This window comes from Emys orbicularis, chromosome 2, assembly GCF_028017835.1.
Source record: "Emys orbicularis isolate rEmyOrb1 chromosome 2, rEmyOrb1.hap1, whole genome shotgun sequence".
NCBI lineage: Eukaryota > Metazoa > Chordata > Testudines > Emydidae > Emys > Emys orbicularis.
The window spans coordinates 216,993,072-217,013,451 of NC_088684.1; the positions used below are offsets into that span (position 1 = coordinate 216,993,072).

General features: G+C 44.6%; 1 protein-coding gene across 1 annotated transcript in view; it reads right to left on the bottom strand.

The window, feature by feature from the left end:
- Positions 1–3,761: 3,761 nt before the first annotated feature.
- The window catches only part of NEK11 (NIMA related kinase 11), a 215,290-nt gene continuing 198,671 nt past the window's right edge, over positions 3,762–20,380 (bottom strand). The window contains exon 15 of the mRNA XM_065399194.1: positions 3,762–3,957. Coding sequence (XP_065255266.1) covers positions 3,762–3,957 — 196 coding nt within the window. The remainder of the gene's footprint in view (positions 3,958–20,380) is intronic.

The following is a 20,380-nucleotide window of genomic DNA, read 5'->3' on the forward strand; positions in this document are numbered from 1 at the left end:
GAAAAATCTGATAAAATTCCAAGGTGCGTATGTGGGTCCCTACAGATATTTCCCACTCTCCATATCTCTATTTAAAATCCTTACGTGGTGGGTGGAGGCTAAGAAGCCTACAGCCTCTAGCCATCTGTTTTATGAGCACTCTCACTCTTACTCAGTCTCCTGCCAAATCATGTTTGCTTAAGCAAAAAAGAGGTTCTAAGGAAAGGGTGGGTGGGTTTGGCTCTTCAATAAACTACACTTCAGAGAACCTCAGCTTTTATTCAGCTCACCTCTCTGCCCCTAGCCATAAAGGAACTGGAACGATTCCTCTGTGCATACAGAACTATGCCAGTACACTAGGTTTTGTAGGTAATATTTTCTCTTTATTCCCTTATTTAAGACTATTAGACTTGGATGTAGATACCATAAATTTAGTGGAAACAGGAGTGCAGAAGCAGAGCCCACATTCAAGCCACCTTTTTCCACCACTAATATCATAGGACTTTCTCTGCTCATGAGTTTTCCTTCTAGTCTTATTACCTATGCAGTTAATGTTATCTTAATAACTATCTGATGTGTGTTTGGCGTGAGGAGAAGGCTACTCATGAAGCTATAGGGATGGGACTGCTTGTATCCCTATTAGTCCTAATCTAGCAGAAAACATGATTTTCAAATGGGGTATCCTACCACCCAAGCGATGAAGCAAAAAAAATAAAATAAAATAAAGCCGCGATCGGCTGCACTTCGGCAGCAGCTCTACCGAGCCGCTTCATTCTTCGGCGGCAATTTGGCAGCGGGTCCTTCCCTCCAAGAAGCAGTGAGGGACCCACCGCCGAATTGCCACCAAAGACCCGGACGTGCCGCCCCTTTCCATTGGCTGCCCCAAGCAGGCCACGGCTGGGCTCTGCGGGGGAGGGAGTGCGGATATATGGGCTGGGGGGCCCCATGGCTGGGCTCTGGGGAGGAGGGGGTTTGGGTATATTGGCTGCGGGGGCCCCCCGGCTGGGCTCTGGGGAGGGGAAAGGGGCAGAGAAACAGGAATTGGGTTGTCATAAGGGTTTCTTTAACTCTCTACTCCTCGGGGAATTTTTGTGTGTGTCTGTATTGTTACAGACATACTTGCTGACAGATATTTTGAAATAAATTACCAAAATAATTGAAACTGGCATGATTATGTAGTGTTATTTTGACAAATAAAATGTGCAGAATTTAAAAATATTGTGAGCAGAAATTTCAATGTTTTGGTGCAGAATTTTTATTTTTTTTTGGCACAGAATGCCCCCAGGAGTATTGCTATATATAAATTATTTATTGGTTGCTTTGCTGGCTAATTGGCTCTTGCAGGCCCCAGGCATTTCTCCCATATCTGGGGAAAAGTTGCTTCCTGTGCTTTGGGCACTTCAGCTTTTAATAGGTTTAATAGAAATTATGTGCAGGAACAGAAACAGCCACTATGGTGATGTGGGCCCTACGTATGGAGCTAGATAATGTAAAAGGGCCCTCAAGCAGTCCTGACCTAGAGCCACTACTTCAGTGTATGGTCACTAATCACCACAAGTGAGAAATAGGCCTTTTGACCCCTGCTTTTGTGAAAGTTCACAGTGGAGGTCAGCCTTCATGTTGTTCTGTGTTCCTAATAAAAACTCTTATCGATTTGTGCTGGAGGGATCATAATGCCTTACCTTGTTTGGCTATATGGGCAAATTCTTTGTTTCTACAGTTTGTTTTAATACTAAAATGGACTAATAAGACTTCACTTCTACAGCACCTTCCTTCAAAGGATCTCAAAGCACTTTACAAAGGCGGTCCAGTATTATTATAAAGCGTGACTACTCTCTATCCTTCCAACATCGAGAAGATGTGCTAAAATCGAGCGTCGCACTTCTCTGCAGGCTTGCTGGCAATTTATGGGGTGCTGGCACTGCAACCTTATGGACATCTACCAAAGCTCTAGTTATTGCAGCTGTTTAATACTGTGTGGCAGCACGGGGTCCAGAAGTCACTGTGGAAAGTTGGACTCAATGATCCACTCTGCCCTTTGCATCATCACTGGTGCAACCCGGACGACGCCTGTCTCCAACCTTCCGGTCTTGGCTGGCATTGCGCCTGCTGCAATTAGGTGTGAGGGCAAGGCCCTGGCCACATTACTGCGCACAGCTAACTATCAAGACCGCTTACTTCACAATTTAATCTCAAAGCCATATCATACACGCTGGCCAAAGTCAAGATGCCCCTTTTCTAAATAGTTGAGCCTCTCAGACAATACATCAGACACGACTTTTCTAAGGAACAGCAACAGGTGGTAAGGGAATATATTTTGGATTGCTGGTGCATTTCCTAGCAGATAGACAACTCAGATCTGCGTCCCATAGTCTCTCTGGATGAGCACTTGCATGCCACTCCGAACAACCATATGAACCAAAAGATCCTTCCTCGCTACAACAAGATATGTTGTGGTCACGGGCAGTTTAACTTGTATCTTACCATTGGAGCTTCTTGAGCTCCCCTTCCTCAAGAACAAACAGCACACCATCTGCTTATGGACTGCCCGCTTGATCCTCTTGATGGTGGATGGATGCTTTTGATGTCTCTGGATGATGCTGCCATGATAGAGATAGATAGATACCAACACCTAATTCATTGTTTGTGTCATCAGAAGCCACACACCAGAAGAAGTATCATTAGTCCCATTTTACAGATTGGCAAATTGAGGCATAGAGAGGTTAGTGGCTGACTTTCTTTCTAGAGATGCTAAGTATCTGCAGCTCCCAGCCATAATGGCCTGCCCAAGATCAAATTGCAATGATTTTGAGGGCCATTGTTGCCCACTCCCCACCTGAGTACATTCAAAGGATTGCAGTGTGCTGCACAAGGACAGGCAATGTGAGGGGTCTGATAATGGCTGGAAGTCTAAAGTGAATTTGGCCCAGGGCTCTCATAAGAACCTGTTATATAGTATTGTATTTATTCCGTATTTAGAGTTTAACAAGTCATGGTGAAGGTGATCAGCCTGCAGAACGAAAAGGGAAAACGTTAGGAAGAGAAGGTAAGGTGTCATAATGAGTGGGGTGCGGGGTACTTGATATAAAACTAGAAGTATTGTGCTTTTAGAGAAGGCAACATAAATATGGAGATAAAAAGTTAACAAGATCTGTGAACAAGCCAAAATGGATTTATTTTTCTAGTTGTACATTATGGGCTTGATTCAAAACCCACAGAAGCTCAAGGAAATATTTTCACGGATTTCAGCAGGCTTCAGGTCAGGCCTCATGTCTCTCTCTCTCCCTCTTTTTCATGGCTCTTTCAAAGGGCACTCAGGTGAAATACAGGCCTTCAACAGAGCAATAACTAATGTGTGATTTCTGATAACTGAGTAACCATATATACACACGTACACATGTTTGTGAATATAAACACACACACATATATATACACATACTGCTGTTCAAGGCCAAATCCAGCAACACATTTAAGTATGTGCTTAATGTCTTGCTGGATCAGAGCCCACTGCTGCTATCATAGAAATCAGCTGCAAAACTCTCATTGACCTCACTGGGACCCTGATTGTGCACCATTAAAGTCAATGGGAACAACCCGTGAGTGAAGAATCTGACCCTAAGGGAATACACTTGTTGATGCAATAAAACAAGTGGGGGGAAAAGATTGTCACCATGATGTGCACCTCCCTGGCCCCCAATAATACAGTACTTGTTGGCGGGCTCGTAAGGGTGTAGCTCAGCATTTTCACATATCTCCAGTGTTGTCCATTTCTGATGTACATTTTACACTGGAGCTAAGGCAAGCAGCTGATCCTCAAAGTAGAGAAGTTGATCCACTTCAAAACAGTCGCTTGCTCTAGAAACCACTTTCTCCAGGCGTTCCCGGATCTCATCTTCACTTGCATTCTGCTGTCTTGCTTTCTTGAGATAGCTGTAAACCTTTTCAAATACTTCCGCTCCCAGCTTCTGAATTGCTGATCTACAGACAAATGTAACATAAAAGTTACTCACAAGTTAATCCATTTTACATATTAAAACATCTAGCAAGAGACATTGCTCTGTTAAGTTATTGTAGCTCTCAAACAAAATGGCTTTCAGCTTAAGATCAAAGTATAACTATGTACATAATTTGCATAGAACAAAGCTCACTATGGAATTTCCCTATGGGCATTTTTAATATGAACAAGAGTCCTGAGATGAAATCCTGGCACTACTGACATCAGTGAGACTTTTGCCATTGCTGTCAATGAAGCCAGGATTTCACTCTTAATGTCTAAGCTGATAAACTACTTTATAACACATTCTACAGTGATTCCAGTTCATACATACATATTTACAACCTCTGGATTTTATAAAAAATACATTAAACAATTTGCCAGTGGCATAGTGTGAACATTCACTATTCATAAATCATCCCTTAAACTCTTATCAAAAAACTGTTGTACAAGATTCAATTAGAACTGAACAGACATTATTCTTCTACTATAACAACACTCTCCCTTCTCTCTGTACTTCAGTGATGAAAAATACACTCATGGTTACCTAATACTGGTTTACACAAAGATTCCAGTTGAACATTGTAAGATTATTCATTGATTTAAAAAAAAAAGGCCAAAAAATGTAACAATACATATAAAAATCCACAAGTAACAGATAGTGCTATGGTCAGTGTCATGCTACCAATTTTTTTAACAAGAGGATCTTGTAGTAACTTTCCTCTTTAGGCTATCATAAACCCATCTGCCGGGGTGCATGTGTTTGCAGAGGGGATTCTATTCATTTTACCTTTTGAACAAAACAGCCTTCTCATAAAGATGACCAAGAAGGGAGGTAGCACCACTTAGAAAACAAACGTAGCCCTAAACTCTTCAATGAGTTCCATGTGGATCCATTTATAGATTTCATAGGTTCCAAGCAGAAGGGACCACTGTGATCATCTAGTCTGACCTCCTGTATAACACAGGCCATGGAACTTCCCCAAAATAATCCCTGGAGCAGATCTTTTAGAAGAACATCCAAGCTTGTTTTAAAAATTGCCACTGATGGAGACTCCACCACGCCATTGGTAAGTTATTCCAGTGGTTACTTACCCTCACTGTTAAAAGTTAACACCTTATTACCAGTCTGACTTCATCTAGCTTCAACTTCCTGCCACTGGATTGTGTTATACTTTTGTCTGTTAGATTGAAGAGCCTATTGTTAAATATGTGTTCTCCATTAGGTACTTATAATCAAGCCTCCCCTTAACTTTCTCTTTATGATGCTACATAGATTGAGTTCCTTGAGTCTATCGCTACACAGCATGTTAATCATTCTCATAGCTCTTCTCTGAACTCTTCAAAATTGATCAAAATCCTTCTTGAATTGTGGACACCAGAACTGGACACAGTATTCTAGCAGCAGTCCCACCAGTGCCAAATACAGCTGCAAAATAACCTCTCTAGTCTCACTTGAGATTCCCGTTTATGCATCCAAGCATTGCGTTAGCCCCTTTGGCCACAGCATCACACTGGGAGCTCATGTTCATCTGATTATCAACATGGTTTCTGTAAAGGGAAATCGTGTCTTACTAATCTATTAGAGTTCTTTGAAGGGGTCAACAAACATGTGGACAAGGGGGATCCGGTGGACATAGTGTACTTAGATTTCCAGAAAGCCTTTGACAAGGTCCCTCACCAAAGGCTCTTACGTAAATTAAGCTGTCATGGGATAAAAGGGAAGGTCCTTTCATGGATTGAGAACTGGTTAAAGGACAGGGAACAAAGGGTAGGAATTAATGGTAAATTCTCAGAATGGAGAGGGGTAACTAGTGGTGTTCCCCAAGGGTCAGTCCTAGGACCAATCCTATTCAATTTATTCATAAATGATCTGGAGAAAGGGGTAAACAGTGAGGTGGCAACGTTTGCAGATGATACTAAACTACTCAAGATAGTTAAGACCAAAGCAGATTGTGAAGAACTTCAAAAAGATCTCACAAAACTAAGTGATTGGGCAGCAAAATGGCAAATGAAATTTAATGTGGATAAATGTAAAGTAATGCACATTGGAAAAAATAACCCCAACTATACATACAACATGATGGGGGCTAATTTAGCTACAACGAGTCAGGAAAAAGATCTTGGCGTCATCGTGGATAGTTCTCTAAAGATGTCCACGCAGTGTGCAGAGGCGGTCAAAAAAGCAAACAGGATGTTAGGAATCATTAAAAAAGGGGATAGAGAATAAGACTGAGAATATATTATTGCCCTTATATAAATCCATGGTACGCCCACATCTCGAATACTGTGTACAGATGTGGTCTCCTCACCTCAAAAAAGATATTCTAGCACTAGAAAAGGTTCAGAAAAGAGCAACTAAAATGATTAAGGGTTTAGAGAGGGTCCCATATGAGGAAAGATTAAAGAGGCTAGGACTCTTCAGTTTGGAAAAGAGAAGACTAAGGGGGGACATGACAGAGGTATATAAAATCATGAGTGATGTTGAGAAAGTGGATAAGGAAAAGTTATTTACTTATTCCCATAATACAAGAACTAGGGGTCACCAAATGAAATTAATAGGCAGCAGGTTTAAAGCAAATAAAAGGAAGTTCTTTACGCAGCGCACAGTCAACTTGTGGAACTCCTTACCTGAGGAGGTTGTGAAGGCTAGAACTATAACAATGTTTAAAAGGGGACTGGATAAATTCATGGTGGCTAAGTCCATAAATGGCTATTAGCCAGGATGGGTAAGAATGGTGTCCCTAGCCTCTGTTCGTCAGAGGATGGAGATGGATGGCAGGAGCGAGATCACTTGATCATTGCCTGTTAGGTTCACTCCCTCTGGGGCACCTGGCATTGGCCACTGTCGGTAGACAGATACTGGGCTAGATGGACCTTTGGTCTGACCCAGTACGGCCTTTCTTATGTTCTTATGTTCTTATGTTCATTACCCCAGATCTTTTTTCAGAGTCACTGCTTCCCAGGATAGAGTCCCTCATCCTGTAAGTATCCTACATTCCTTGTTCCAAGAGGTATACACTTACATTTAGCCATATTAAAATGCATATTGCTTACTAAGCAATCCAGATAATTTTGAATCAGTGACCTATCCTCTTCATTATTAACCACACCCCCAGTTTTTGTTCATCTGCAAACTTTATCCGTGATGATTTTATGTTTTCTTCCAGGTCGTTAATAAAATGTTGAATAGCATACAGCCAAGAACCAATCCTTGAGGGACCCCCACTAGAAACACACCTGTTCAATGGCTGTTTACAGTTACATTTTGAGACCTCAGTTAGCCATCATTTAGCCATCCATTTAACGTGTGCCATGTTAATTTTATATCTTTCTAGTTTTTTAATCAAAATGTCAGGCAGTACCAAGTTAAATGCCTTACAGAAGGCTAAGTATAGTACATCAACACTATTACCTTTATCAAACTTATCGCATCAAAAAGCCATCAAGTTAGTTTGACAGAATCTATTTTCCATCAATCCATGTTGAATGGCATTTATTATAGTACCCTCCTTTAATTCTTTATTAATTGACTCCCATAACAACTGCTCCATTATCTTGTCCGGGATTGATGTCAGACTCGCAGGCTGTGATGGGATGTTCACCCCACACCATTCCTGAGAAAGCTGAGAAAGGGCCAATTAATGAGATAGGCCACACATGAGGGGCTTAGGCTGGACAAGCGTCCCCTGATTGGAAGGTGGAGCTCAGTTGAGCAGGAGTAGCTAGGTTAGTATAAAGCCAGGAAGCTGGCAACAGAAATGGTGGCAGTGAGGAAGTCTGCAGCCACCCTCTGCATAAGAGAGGGAAGAAGGGAACCCAGGGAAAGAGAAGCACACTGACTCTGAGGGAAGGACATGCTCAGAAGAGGGAAGGGGTGAGAACAAAGCCTGTGGGAGGTGGCTAGGAAGCAGCCCAGGAAGAGAACAGTGAGGGTGGGGACTGAGCAGACCTTGGCTGCATGTTACAGGGTCCCCGGGCTGGAACCTGGAGTAGTGGGTGGGCCCAGGTTCCCCTACCAGCCACTGACAAAGTGGTAGTGCCATGGCAGCAGGTCCGGAAGGGGAAACCACATAGTGACCTGGCCAGAGGGCTATCACAAAAAGGAAAGCTGCAGCTCTTGGTGCGAGAAAGGGGCCACAGAGAGAGAGAGAGAGAGGACAACAGGTGGAGCGACTACAAGGGTAGGTGTCGGACCTAGAAGAGAGCTATTCCCAGAGCAGCCAGTAGGAGGCACGGCCCAGGGGGCGTGAGCACCCTGAGACACAAGCCTATAATTACCTGGGTCAGTCCTTTTACCATTTTTAAATATTGGCACAACATTAGCTTCTGGAACTTCCCTGTTGTTCCAAGACTTACTGAAAATCAATATTATTGCTCCACCGAGCTCCCTTAAAACTCTTGGATGTAAGTTATGCAGATCTGCTGATTAAAACTGTCCAACTTTAGTAGTCATGCAGCGCTCATTGCAGGACTGGGGGCCTAATACAGCATTAAACGTCATTGTGCAGAAATATTTATACTTTGTTCCTGAAAAATATGCTGAAACATACAGCATAGCATCCAGCCTGAATAATTTTAAGAGAGGGCTGAATCCCCCATAAGGGGCCCCGGAAACCACCTCTCCAGGTGCAATCAGGTTCGTTTTTAAAGTAAATAACTGGTAGTGTATTATTTGAGCAAGAGTATGTGATTGTATGAGACTGCATCATAATGCCTCCGCACAGCAGGACAGAGTTATATGAGTTGTGGTTGCATGTGCAACCTTATATTTGTCGTTTCTTTTCTTTTGAACATTGAAGCAGGCAAACTTAATGTTCTCTGAGTTTCTTTTGTTTGTTTTACTATCAAAGTTGCATGGTTTCCCCCATTAGAAGCAATGATTTTCCGCAGTTGGCCAAAATAGAAGCCGGCCAAATGGGATTCCCTTGCAGAAATTTGCTTGCATAACCCTTCGGTTAGCAGCAGTTTTATAGTGCAGCCTGTCCTCCCAATGGCATATGTGTATCTTTGCCAGTATTTCAGTAATGAACAGATGCTACTGTTCTAGAGGATTTTCCCTGGAAATTCATTCTGGCAGCCAGGCACTCTTGAATAAGGTTTCTTTATATATCTTGAGGGCTTTATCTGACATGTTAATTTATTTGTCATAAATTGGTAGCATCCATTCTCCTGGGGCCACTGTACTAGTGCTCTCAACCTACCGCTGGAGGGCTGTCATTCATTTGACTCCCCAAGATACCCACATTCGGCACATTTGATGCCCTGTACCTTTTAGTGTTAAAAATTCTTTACAACAGAGAGAAAATATCAAGCGAATAAAAAGTCCCATATACTAAAGAAATGATTCAGAAACCATTTAAAGGTTCTAGCACGAATACATTTGTTGGTGTCCCTCATATTGGGTCTTTGTCACATATTGCACCTGACACCTGCACCTTGGCAATCAGCACCCTCATGGCATCGGGAACATCTCATCTATCCCTTCAATGGTAGGCAGGAGCTGCCCACTGCCATGACAGGACTGAGCATGCCCTTCCATGTTTGCTGTCTCATAGAGGGAGGAAGCACAGTAGCCATAGGGTTGCCAACTTTCTACTTGCACAAAACCGAACACCCTTACCCCGCCCCTCCTCTGAAGTCCCCGCCTCCCGCTCACTCTGTCCCCCCGCCCTCTGTCACTCACTCTCCCCACCCTCACTCACTTGCTCATTTTCACCGGGCTGGCTCAGGGGGTTGGGGTGCGGGAGGTGGTGAGGGCTCTGGCTGGGGATGCAGGCTCTGGGGTGGGGCCAGGGATCAGGGATTTGGGGTGCAGGGTGGGGTTCCAGGCTGGGGGTGAGGGGTTTGGAGTGTGGGAGGGGGCTCTGGGCTGGGGCAGGTGGTTAGGGTGTGGGGGGGGAGGTGAGGGATCCAGCTGGGGGTGCAGACTCTGGGATGGGGATGAGAGGTTTGGGATGTAGGAGGGTGCTCTGGGCTGGGGGGTGGAGCCGAGGGGTTCGGAGTATGGGAGGGGGCTCCAAGCTGAGGCAAGGGGCTGGGGAGTGGGAGGGGGTATGGGCTCAGGGCTGGGGGTGCGGGCTCTGGGGTGGGGCCAGAAATGAGGGGTTCAGGGTGCGGGAGGGGGCTCTGGGCTGGGACACGGAGTTGGGGCATGAGAGGCAGTCAGGGTGCAGGCTCTGGGCTGCTCTTACCTCAAGAGGCTCCCGGAAGCAGCAGCATGTCCTCTCTCTGACTCCAACATGTAGGGGCAACCAGAGGGGTCCACACACTGTCCCCATCCCAAGCGCCAGTTCTGCAGCTCCCATTGGCTGGGAACTGTGGCTAATGGGAGCTACGGGGGCGGTGCCTGCGGAGCCCCCTGGCTGCCCCTATGCGTAGGAGTCAGAGCAGGGACATGCTGCTGCTTCTGGGAGCTGCAGGGAGCTTGCCTTAGCCCTGCTGTGCCGCTGACCGGACTTTTAATGGACCGGTCAGCGGTGCTGACTAGAGCTGCCAGGGTCCCTTTTCGACCGGGCGTGGTGCTGGCATGAGGGTTTTAAGCTGCAGCACTTCACATACATGTGAGGCATTCAAGCTCCACTGAAGGTGCAGCTGGTTTCCCTACAAATATTTGTTTAAATGTTCAGAAGCGGGAATCAAACTCCCCTCTTCTATACATGAACAGCGTCAGTGCTAAGCCACACTGCTAGCACCCCTGGTGTTGCTGTTAATCCTAACCTGACAGCACAACTAGCTGAAGAGGCAGGAACAACCCCATAATGTCAGCACTATAATGAAAGGAGAGAGTGGGGGAAGGGCACAGCACATAAACAGAGAAAACAGCTTTGTGCCCAATATCATGGTACTGTTCAGTGCGTGTCCAGAGGACAATCAACATCACCCCCAACACCATGTTATATTAGCATTGAGTACTAAGAGTCCAGAAGGGACATGATTCTAAACGACTCTTGAATTCCCATTTAATGTGAATTCTGGTTTTCCTTGGAAAGCAGTAATGGCTGTTAAAATTATGAAAAAAAGTTTTATTTGCGGTTTATTTATTTTTTCCTGAGTGTAACTGGAAACACTAAGTATCCTCATTAAACTATAAAGGCTTCCCCAAAAATCATAGAATGATGCATTGTAGGGCCTACAGATGGCATCAGCCCCCAGCATGTTTTAAAGGTTCCTTAACTGAAGAATGTATTACTGTTTTGATCTCACACACAACAGGAACCGAACACCTCCACTCCACTTCCCTCCCTTCCCATCTTGTTCCTTCCACATTATTCATCCCCACTTCTGACGTGCCCTTCAACTCTATGTTGTCTTCCCTGGCTGATTCCTGACACAAGGGATGAGTTAGGAACTGACAGCAGGTGGAGATGGGAAACAGGATAGATAGATATGGGGCCAGTCTGGTGTCCCCCAGGTACGAGATCTGACTCATCCATGTTGCCGAGAATTAGAAAGCCTCACTCCTCCCTGCCACTGGCACCCATTAATGGAGAAATTAAAACCTTGGAAATTAGCTAGTGCTCAGATGATGGCTATCTGAGGTATAGCTGATTTCAAAGAGTTAAATAGGTTTTCCTTTTGAAAATAACTTTAAACCATCTTCTGCAGCAATACTACAGCACTTCTAGGCATTAACATAAATTAATGAGAAAATATTTTGAAGTAATTCCTACTGCATCACTCCTTTTAGTGACTGCTCTCTTCCTCTTAAAAGGAACATGGTTAATTCTTTGCCCCTCCCATAGCTTTAGAGATGTGAAATGAACTAAATGGGTACCTCAGGAGCCATGCTGCTGCTAATAAATGTGACCTGTGGACTATATCTTTTCTGTTTAGGTTGATAGAGCATGCAAATTAGCATCCAGGAAAGCTAATCTGTATAAAATTCATACCAATGGGATTAGGCAACAAATGTTGAAAGGCTGACAACAAAGGAGCATGTGTCAAAAATTTTAACATCTGCTTCCTCGAGAGAAATCATTAGGTGCCATTTGGCCTTGAAATCCTAGGAAAAGGCAGCTGCCATAAAGTATATTTCCTAGGGGTATTAGGGGGGTGGGGGGCAGGAATCTATGCCAGAACATTTCAAATGGATTTTACTATCCAACTTCAAAAATCAGGGGTGACTCCTCTGAAATCAAAAGATTTACACTGGTGTAAAAACCAGTCTGACACCAGAATCAAGATCACTGGGAGCGGATATCAATAAGATCCTCATTATAGCTCTGATCCTGTATCAAAGTGTGCTAGTGTTAATTTTTGCATCCATGTCAAGTCCCATTGAGGCACATGAACAGGAGTCTGCACTACATTCGTGCAGGTAGTTACTGCAATTATGCATTCAAATAAGGCACTTGAGTGTCTAAAGGTTAAATGCGCAATTTGTGTGTGCATGTTGGCGGTCACACTCATAGAATCATAGATGATTAGGGTTGGCAGAGACCTCAGGAGGTCATCTAGTCCAATCCCCTGCTCAAAGCAGGACCAACCCCAACTACATCATCCCAGCCAGGGCTTTGTCAAGCCGGGTCTTAAAAACCTCTCAGAATGGAGATTCCACCACCTCCCTAGGTAACCCATTCCAGTGCTTCACCATCCTCCTAGTGAAATAGTTTTTCCTAATATCCAGCCTAGACCTCCCCCACTGCAACTTGAGACCATTGCTCCTTGTTCTGTCATCTGCCACCACTGAGAACAGCCTAGCTCCATACTATTTGGAACCCCCCTTCAGGTAGTTGAAAGCTGCTATCAAATCCCTCCTCACTCTTCTCTTCTGCAGACTAAATAAGCCCTGTTTCCTCAGCCTCTCCTCGTAAGTCATGTGCCCCAGGCCCCTAATCATTTTCGTTGCCCTCTGCTGGACTCTCTCCAATTTGTCCACATCCTTTCTGTAGTGGGAGGCCCACAACTGGATGCAGTACTCCGGATGTGGCCTCACCAGTGCCGAATAGAGGGGAATAATCACTTCCCTCGATCTGCTGGCAATTCTCCTACTAATGCAGCCAAATATGCCATTAGCCTTTTTGGCAAAAAGGGCACACTGTTGACTCATATCCAGCTTCTCATCCACTGTAATCCCAAGGTCCTTTTCTGCAGAACTACCACTTAGTTAGTCAGTCCCCAGCCTGTAGCAGTGCATGGGATTCTTCTGTCCTAAGTGCAGGACTCAGCTCTTGTCCTTGCTGAACCTCATCAGATTTCTTTTGGCCCAGTCTTCCAATTTGTCTAGGTCACTTTGGACCCTGTCCCTACCCTCCAGTGTATCTACCTCTCCCCCCAGCTTAGTGTCATCCGCGAACTTGCTGAGGGTGAAATCCATCCCATCATTCAGATCATTAATGAAGATGTTGAACAAAACCAGCCCAGGACAGACCCTTGGGGCACTCTGCTTGATACCGGCTGCCAACTAGACATCGAGCCGTTGATCACTACCCGCTGAGCCTGACAATCTAGCCAGCTTTCTATCCACCTTATAGTCCATTCATCCAATACATACTTTTTTAACTTGTTGGCAAGAATACTGTGGGAGACCATATCAAAGCTTTGCTAAAGTCAAGATATATCATTTCCACCACTTTCCCCATATCCACAGAGCCAGTTATCTCATCATAGAAGGCAATCAGATTGGTCAGGCATGACTTGCCCTGGGTGAATCCATGTTGACTTATTCTGATCACCAGGGCCGGCTCCAGGCACCAGCGCAGGAAGCAGGTGCTTGGGGCAGCCAATGGAAAGGGATGGCAGGTCCGGGTCTTCGGCAGCAATTCAGCAGCGGGTCCCTCAGTCACTCTCAGCGGGAAGGACCGGCCGCCGAATTGCCGCTGAAGAATGAAGCGGCGCGGTAGAACTGCCGCAGAAGTGCCGCTGATTGCGGCTTTTTTCTTTCTTTTTTTTTCTTCTTCGCCGCTTGGGGCGACAAAAAAGCTGGAGCCGGCCCTGCTGATCACTTTCCTCTCCTCCAAGTGCTTCAAAATGGATTCCTTGAGGACCTGCTCCATGATTTTTCCAGGGACTGAGGTGAGGCTGGTCTGTAGTTCCCCGGATTCTCCTTCTTCCCTTTTTAAAGATGGGCACTAAATTTGCCTTTTTCAAGTCATCCGGGATCTTCACCGATCGCCACAAGTTTTCAAAGATAATGGCCAATGGCTCTGCAATAACATCAGCCTACTCCCTCAGCACCCTCAGATGCACTAGGTCCGGCCCCTTGGACATGTGCATGTCCAGCTTTTCTAAAGAGTCCTTAACCCGTTTTTTCACCACTGAGGGCTGCTTACCTCCTCCCCATACTGTGCTGCCCAGTGCAGCAGTCTGGGAGCTGACCTTGTCTGTGAAGACGGAGGCAAAAAAAGCATTGAGTACTTCAACTTTTTCCACATCATCTGTCACTAGGTTGCCTCCCCCATTCAGTAAGGGTCCCACACTTTCCCTGACCTTCTTGTTGCTAACATACCTGTAGAAACCCTTCTTGTTACCCTTCACATCTCTTGCTAGCTGCAATTCCAGTTGTGCTTTGGCCTTCCTGATTACACCCTTGCATGCTCGAGCAATATTTTTATACTCCTCCCTAGTCATCTGTCCAAGTTTCCGCTTCTTGTAAGCTTCCTTTTTGTGTTTAAGCTCACCGAAGATTTCTCTGTTAAGCCAAGCTGGTCGTCTGCCATATTTGCTATCCTTTCTGCCCATTGGGATGGTTTGTTCTTATGCCATTAATAAGGCTTCTTTAAAATACAGCCATCTCTCCGGGACTCCTTTCCCCCTCATATTAGCCTCCCAGGGGATCCTGCCCATCAGTTTCCTGAGGGACTCAAAGTCTGCTTTTCTGAAGTCCAAGGTCTGTATTCTGCTGCTCTCCTTTCTTCCTTTTGCCAGGATCCTGAACTCAACCATCTCATGGTCACTGCTGCCCAGGTTGCCACCCAATTCTACTTCCCCTACCAATTCTTCCCTGTTTGTGAGCAGCAGGTCAAGAGGAGCATGGCCCCTCGTTGGTTCCTCCAGCACTTGCACCAGGAAGTTGTCCCCAACACTCTCAAAAAACTTCCCGGATTGTCTGTGCACTGCTGTATTGCTCTTCCAGCAGATGTCAGGGTGATTGAAGTCCCCCATGAGAACCAGGGCCCGTGATCTGGAAACTTCTGTTAGTTGTCACAAAGGCAAAGGGGGGTATATGCACACACATACATTTTGCACACAACTGTGGATCTTGTTTCTGATAATCTGGCAACCAGTGTTGCATTATTATTTCACTCATTTGCAAATCCAATAATTCTCCCCAGTAATGGTGTCATCCCTTTATTTTTCAGCCAAGCATCATTATTATTATTTGTATTAGCATAGCACGTAGGAACACTAGTCATGTGCTAGATGCTGTACAAATGCAGAACAAAAAACATTCCCTGCCCCAAGAGATAACAAAGCATTAATAACCAAGTGCTATTAATGAAGTCTTACATTAATAGGCTTTTGTTACTTTAACAAAATATACTGGGCCGGCTCTCCACCTGGCATAAATTGGTGTTGCTCCATGGAAGTCAATGGAGTTAGGCCAATTCACAGCAGTTGAGACTCTGGCCCAGTGTTATGTTTACCAGTATACTTATCTGTGAAAACAAATGTACAAAATAGAATTTATGATGCAAGGTCTTTACTTTTTTTTAATGTGCCAGTTCACTTTCTTACTAATTCACAACATGTGATAGTTTGCAGTGGCTCTCTCTCTGGCATGAATGTGATTCACCAGTATTCTACAGTATATGAATGATGTAATCTCAGCAGTCTGTGATGTTTACAAACCTTCTCCCAGGCTAATGTGAAATTTGCCACTAGTCAGCCTGTGAATCTGTATCTTGGCTATAGAAAAAGACTGCGTTACTACCTGTCCATTAACATTTTCCTGCTGGTCTGGAGATCAATTACAATCTATCTACCACTATGTATCACTGACAAAAGCCGCAAAGTAAGATAAATGCTTACCCTCAGCACTCCTTTGTGGGTGTTAACAGCTGGGCTAATATTGCTCAACAGCTTGTCACCGTGTGAGGCAACTATGGCAGACATCTGCAGCTAAGGGGTTTTTCAGCTTCTTGCTTCCAAATTTCATTTAGCATCATAGCAACCACTGAACCGCATTCTCCTTTCTTCCTCCACCAGAAGAATGAGCAGCATTGTTTGCTTCTAAAAACAAAGTAGTTTTCACCAATCCCTTTAAGAAACTGTATTTTGGGTTACTAGCCTATATATTGTACTGAAGTAACAATATGAGATAGCAGAATAATGAAATGGGAATGAACGTGCTTATATATTTGCTAGACATCAAAAATAATATTTCATCTATATCATACTAGCGAGCATTCAGCACTGCTCCTGAATAAGTTGTAGGAAATTCAGTTATTGTAAAATGTAAACTGTATTCATGTCAAATTCCGTGTAAGCATTAAACTGCCGCCTTGGCATAGAAAATAAAAGCACTCAGCTGATGTTTATTTCTGTAGATGCAATGTTAGAATGCAGCTTGGGATCAAATATTAAAATGTATCAATAAACATTTTAAAATAGGGGCCTGGGCTAAATCAGTTAAGGCTCATAGATTCATAGGTTTTTAAGCCACCAAGCAAATTATCGGTGCCACGGAAGCCAATACCAAGCACTTCATCCCATAGAACATCCCTAACGCCTTCACCTACACTAGTACAAATTAGGTACATGGTACCAGAGGACCAACAAGTCTCTAATGAACCTGAGTCCCCTCTACTGGTGCGGCACAAGAGAATTTCACCGGCACCGATTGCCTCTCCAGTACTGACTATAAAACAGGCTCTAGCCCCAAACAAAAAAGGCTGTGTGTATGACCAGCATTAAAGGGAAAGTCTCCCTCACAAGATGCACAAAACTGAAAGCCGAGGGATTTGGTTATTACAAGGAAAACTGGCCTGGAACTAACAACAAAGAGAGGGGAGTCATGATGGAAGTGAAAACTCCCGCAAACTATATAGACTGTTAAAGTGTCAGTGCCAAAGGGCAATATTCCACCAACTTGTACTATATATAGAAAAAACTGTACTGAAAGCGATCTAAAATACTAGTTACAAAAGTCTACAAGCTAAGCTGAAGGAGTGCGGACACCAAAGCACTCTGTCTCTCAGGCCAAGGGCAGTAAGAAGAAACTCAAATGGCCGTTGGTCCTGCCCCACCCCAAAGTTTCTACCCTTGGAATGAGGCATGAAGGCTTGTCAGGATATGCATGCAGACCAAATGGATACGACTAGCAATAAAATCTCCAATATCAGGTGTGTGGGGTGCTTGCACACCTAGCGTGGAATATACCCAAGGACAAGCACTCAGGAACAAAAGGTTGTGTGGGAATGACAAGAAGATACTATTTAATAGCAAAAAGAACAAAACCTTAATTGTGGAAGATTAGCATCTTCCTTCACCTTCAACGCCCAGTGGATTTTGACTTTCATTGTTATTGTCGAGTGAAAATTTCTTCACGATATGATAATTTTAATAATACATCCTTAATAACTTCATAATTCCTGCATTATGGCACCATAACTTGATAACACACAACTCTCTGATGCCCTGCTTGAACGACCTGTGAAGTCTAAAGCATATTTGGAACAAATTTTCCCATGGGGTGAGAAGGAATATGTTATATAAGGCTTTCGACAGACAGCTGGAGAATAATATCAATATGATTCTCCAGTGGATTTCATTAACTGACTAAAATGAATTTGTAGAACAGTAATTGAAGCTGACACCTGCTCTTGAAAGGAGTGTGAATTGAAAGCTAACTGTGCTACTGCACCTACTATTGGCAGAGTCCTGAATTCTGAGATTATAAAACACTCATTGAAAAGACACAATAGATCTTTATTTTGTGCTGCATGCTCCACATCCAGTGCTGAGGACAAAAAATCATTTAACTTGTCCTGCCATTTGATTAGGCCACGTGCTGGACTCCAGATCACATGCCAATGATTTCGTCTCATCACCTCCTATCACAGACTTGTCATTTAGGGAATCTGTTCTCCCCTTAACTCTTCCCCTTCGGAAAAGTACTAGTAGAAACTATAAGCCAGATATTCCAGTACAGTTTAGCTTCTTTGTGCTGCCATGTACTTCCAAGGTCTGTTTTGGTAAATCTTATAAGACTCAGTAAAAGTACTCAGCAAAGTACAGACATAAGCAAATACATGAGAGAGAGAGAGCGCATGTGCTCATGTACGAGTGTGGTGGAATAGCTCCAGAGTGAGATTTAATAATGATGGATAAAGATTCTGTGACTTTCCATGACCTCAATGATTTCTGCAGTAGCTAGTGCTGGCTCAGGGGCTGCCCAAGCCAGGGAGTCCCTGGGCCATCAGCAGCAGTTTGGGTGTGTGGGAGGGGCCTCAAGACTGGGGCAGGAGATTGGGGTGTGGGGCGGCACTTAACTGGGGGGAGGGACTCCCCGGCTCCCAATGGCATGTTCCAGCAGCTCCTAGGTGGAGGGGCCGGGGGCTCCACATGCTGCCCGTGCCCTCAGGCACCGCCCCAGCAGCTCCCATTGGCTGCGGTTCCTGGCCAATGGGAGCTGCAGAGCCAGCGCTTGTGGCGGGAGCAGTGTGCGGCACCCCCCTGGCCGCCCCTCCCCCTAGGAGCTGCAGGGACATGCCTGTCAGAGCTGGGTAGGGAGCCTGCCAGCCCTGCCCCCCCCCCCCACACACACTCCCCGCAGCACCAGCAGGAGTCCCAGGCCGCACACTGCCACCCGCTCCTCCCCCACCAGCACCAGTGGGGTTCCCGGGTCATGCACCACTGCTGCCCACCCCCCCGCAGCATGGGTCCTAGGCCGCATGCTGTTGCCCGCCTCCCCACCAGCACCAGCGGGGATCCTGGGCCACTCCCCAGCACCCACAGCACCGCGGCCCGCCTCCTCAGAGTACCCGTGGCCCCCTGGCCCAAGTTATAGTTAGGGGTATATAGTAAAAGTCATGGACAGGTCACAGGCTGGTGAATTTTTGTTTTGTTTTGTTTACTGCCTGCTAAAACGTAGCCTTAATGATGGATACTAGTAAATTTGTGTTGATGGACTAACAGTTCAGTGATACACTGTTTCTACTCCCTAAATGTGTTGTACACACCTGACACAGAATCTCTGTCTGAATAGCAGTGATTAATATTAACAAAGTAATTTAAAAAATCAGTAAAGAAAATGGTCAATAATTGATTAACATAATACATTGTATTCCAATGCTTAGATATAAAAGCGCTGAAAGCAATTATCAGTCTCTGTTCTAGTGCTGAAGAACGCTGCAGTAAGACTACTAAACTGTACCATATACAATAGGTAGCATAACTGTAGCACAGAAGACCATTGGTAGCTCGTAAGAATGTTACTTTTTCAATAAAGATTTGAAAAAGATATTACCTCACCCACCTTCTTTCTTCAGATGGGTCATTTTAAGTGACTGCCCATTTGTTGAGCAAGAAAAAAGATTATATATAATCTAATGGACCCGGAAATTTCACTCATGGGGTCATTTCAATCAGTCAGTATTTCTCTATTTTCTAGATTTAGTTGAAACAATTGCTAGTATCCAGGTCCTTAATAACACCTGACACAGTCCAGAGACTAAAAAAAAAAGATCAGATGACAGTGCCCAGATTGCAAACTGTTTCTAAACCTGCTGACATTCTACAGCCTGGGTAAAATTAATTTAGTAAATATTCTGGCATTTAGCACGGTCACAGTGTACAAAGACTTCCTAGATGTTGTCAATACAACAGCATCCATCTCTGAGCTAGATGAAGCAAAAATTCTCAATACACTAGACAGATTCTTGACCCAATTTACTTTGCCTATTAATGTCTGTTGCATTTATTATACTAGAACAGATGCAGATATGTCTGAATAGTAGCTTCCTTCCATACACCACACAATTACTGCTTCTTGAACCCTGAAGTGCAATGGTTGCCATTAAAAGTCAACAATTACCCACAATCATCACACAAGATTTACTTAGCCCTGGTCTACACTACGAGTTTAGGTCAAATTTAGCAGCGTTAGATCGATTTAACCCTGCACACAGCCACACGACGAAGCCATTTTTGTCGCCTTAAAGGGCTCTTAAAATCGATTTCTGTACTCCTCCCCGACGAGGGGATTAGTGCTGAAATCGACCCTGCTGGGTCGAATTTGGGGTAGTGTGGACGCAATTTGACGGTATTGGCCTCCGGAAGCTATCCCAGAGTGCTCCATTGTGACCGCTCTGGACAGCACTCTCAACTCAGGTGCACTGGCCAGGTAGACAGGAAAAGCCCCGCGAACTTTTTGTGTCTGTCAGGGGAGGGCCAGATTTACACCTTAATGGCTTACATATTCTGCACTATGTGCAACAAATATAGCACAGTATGACAATTAAA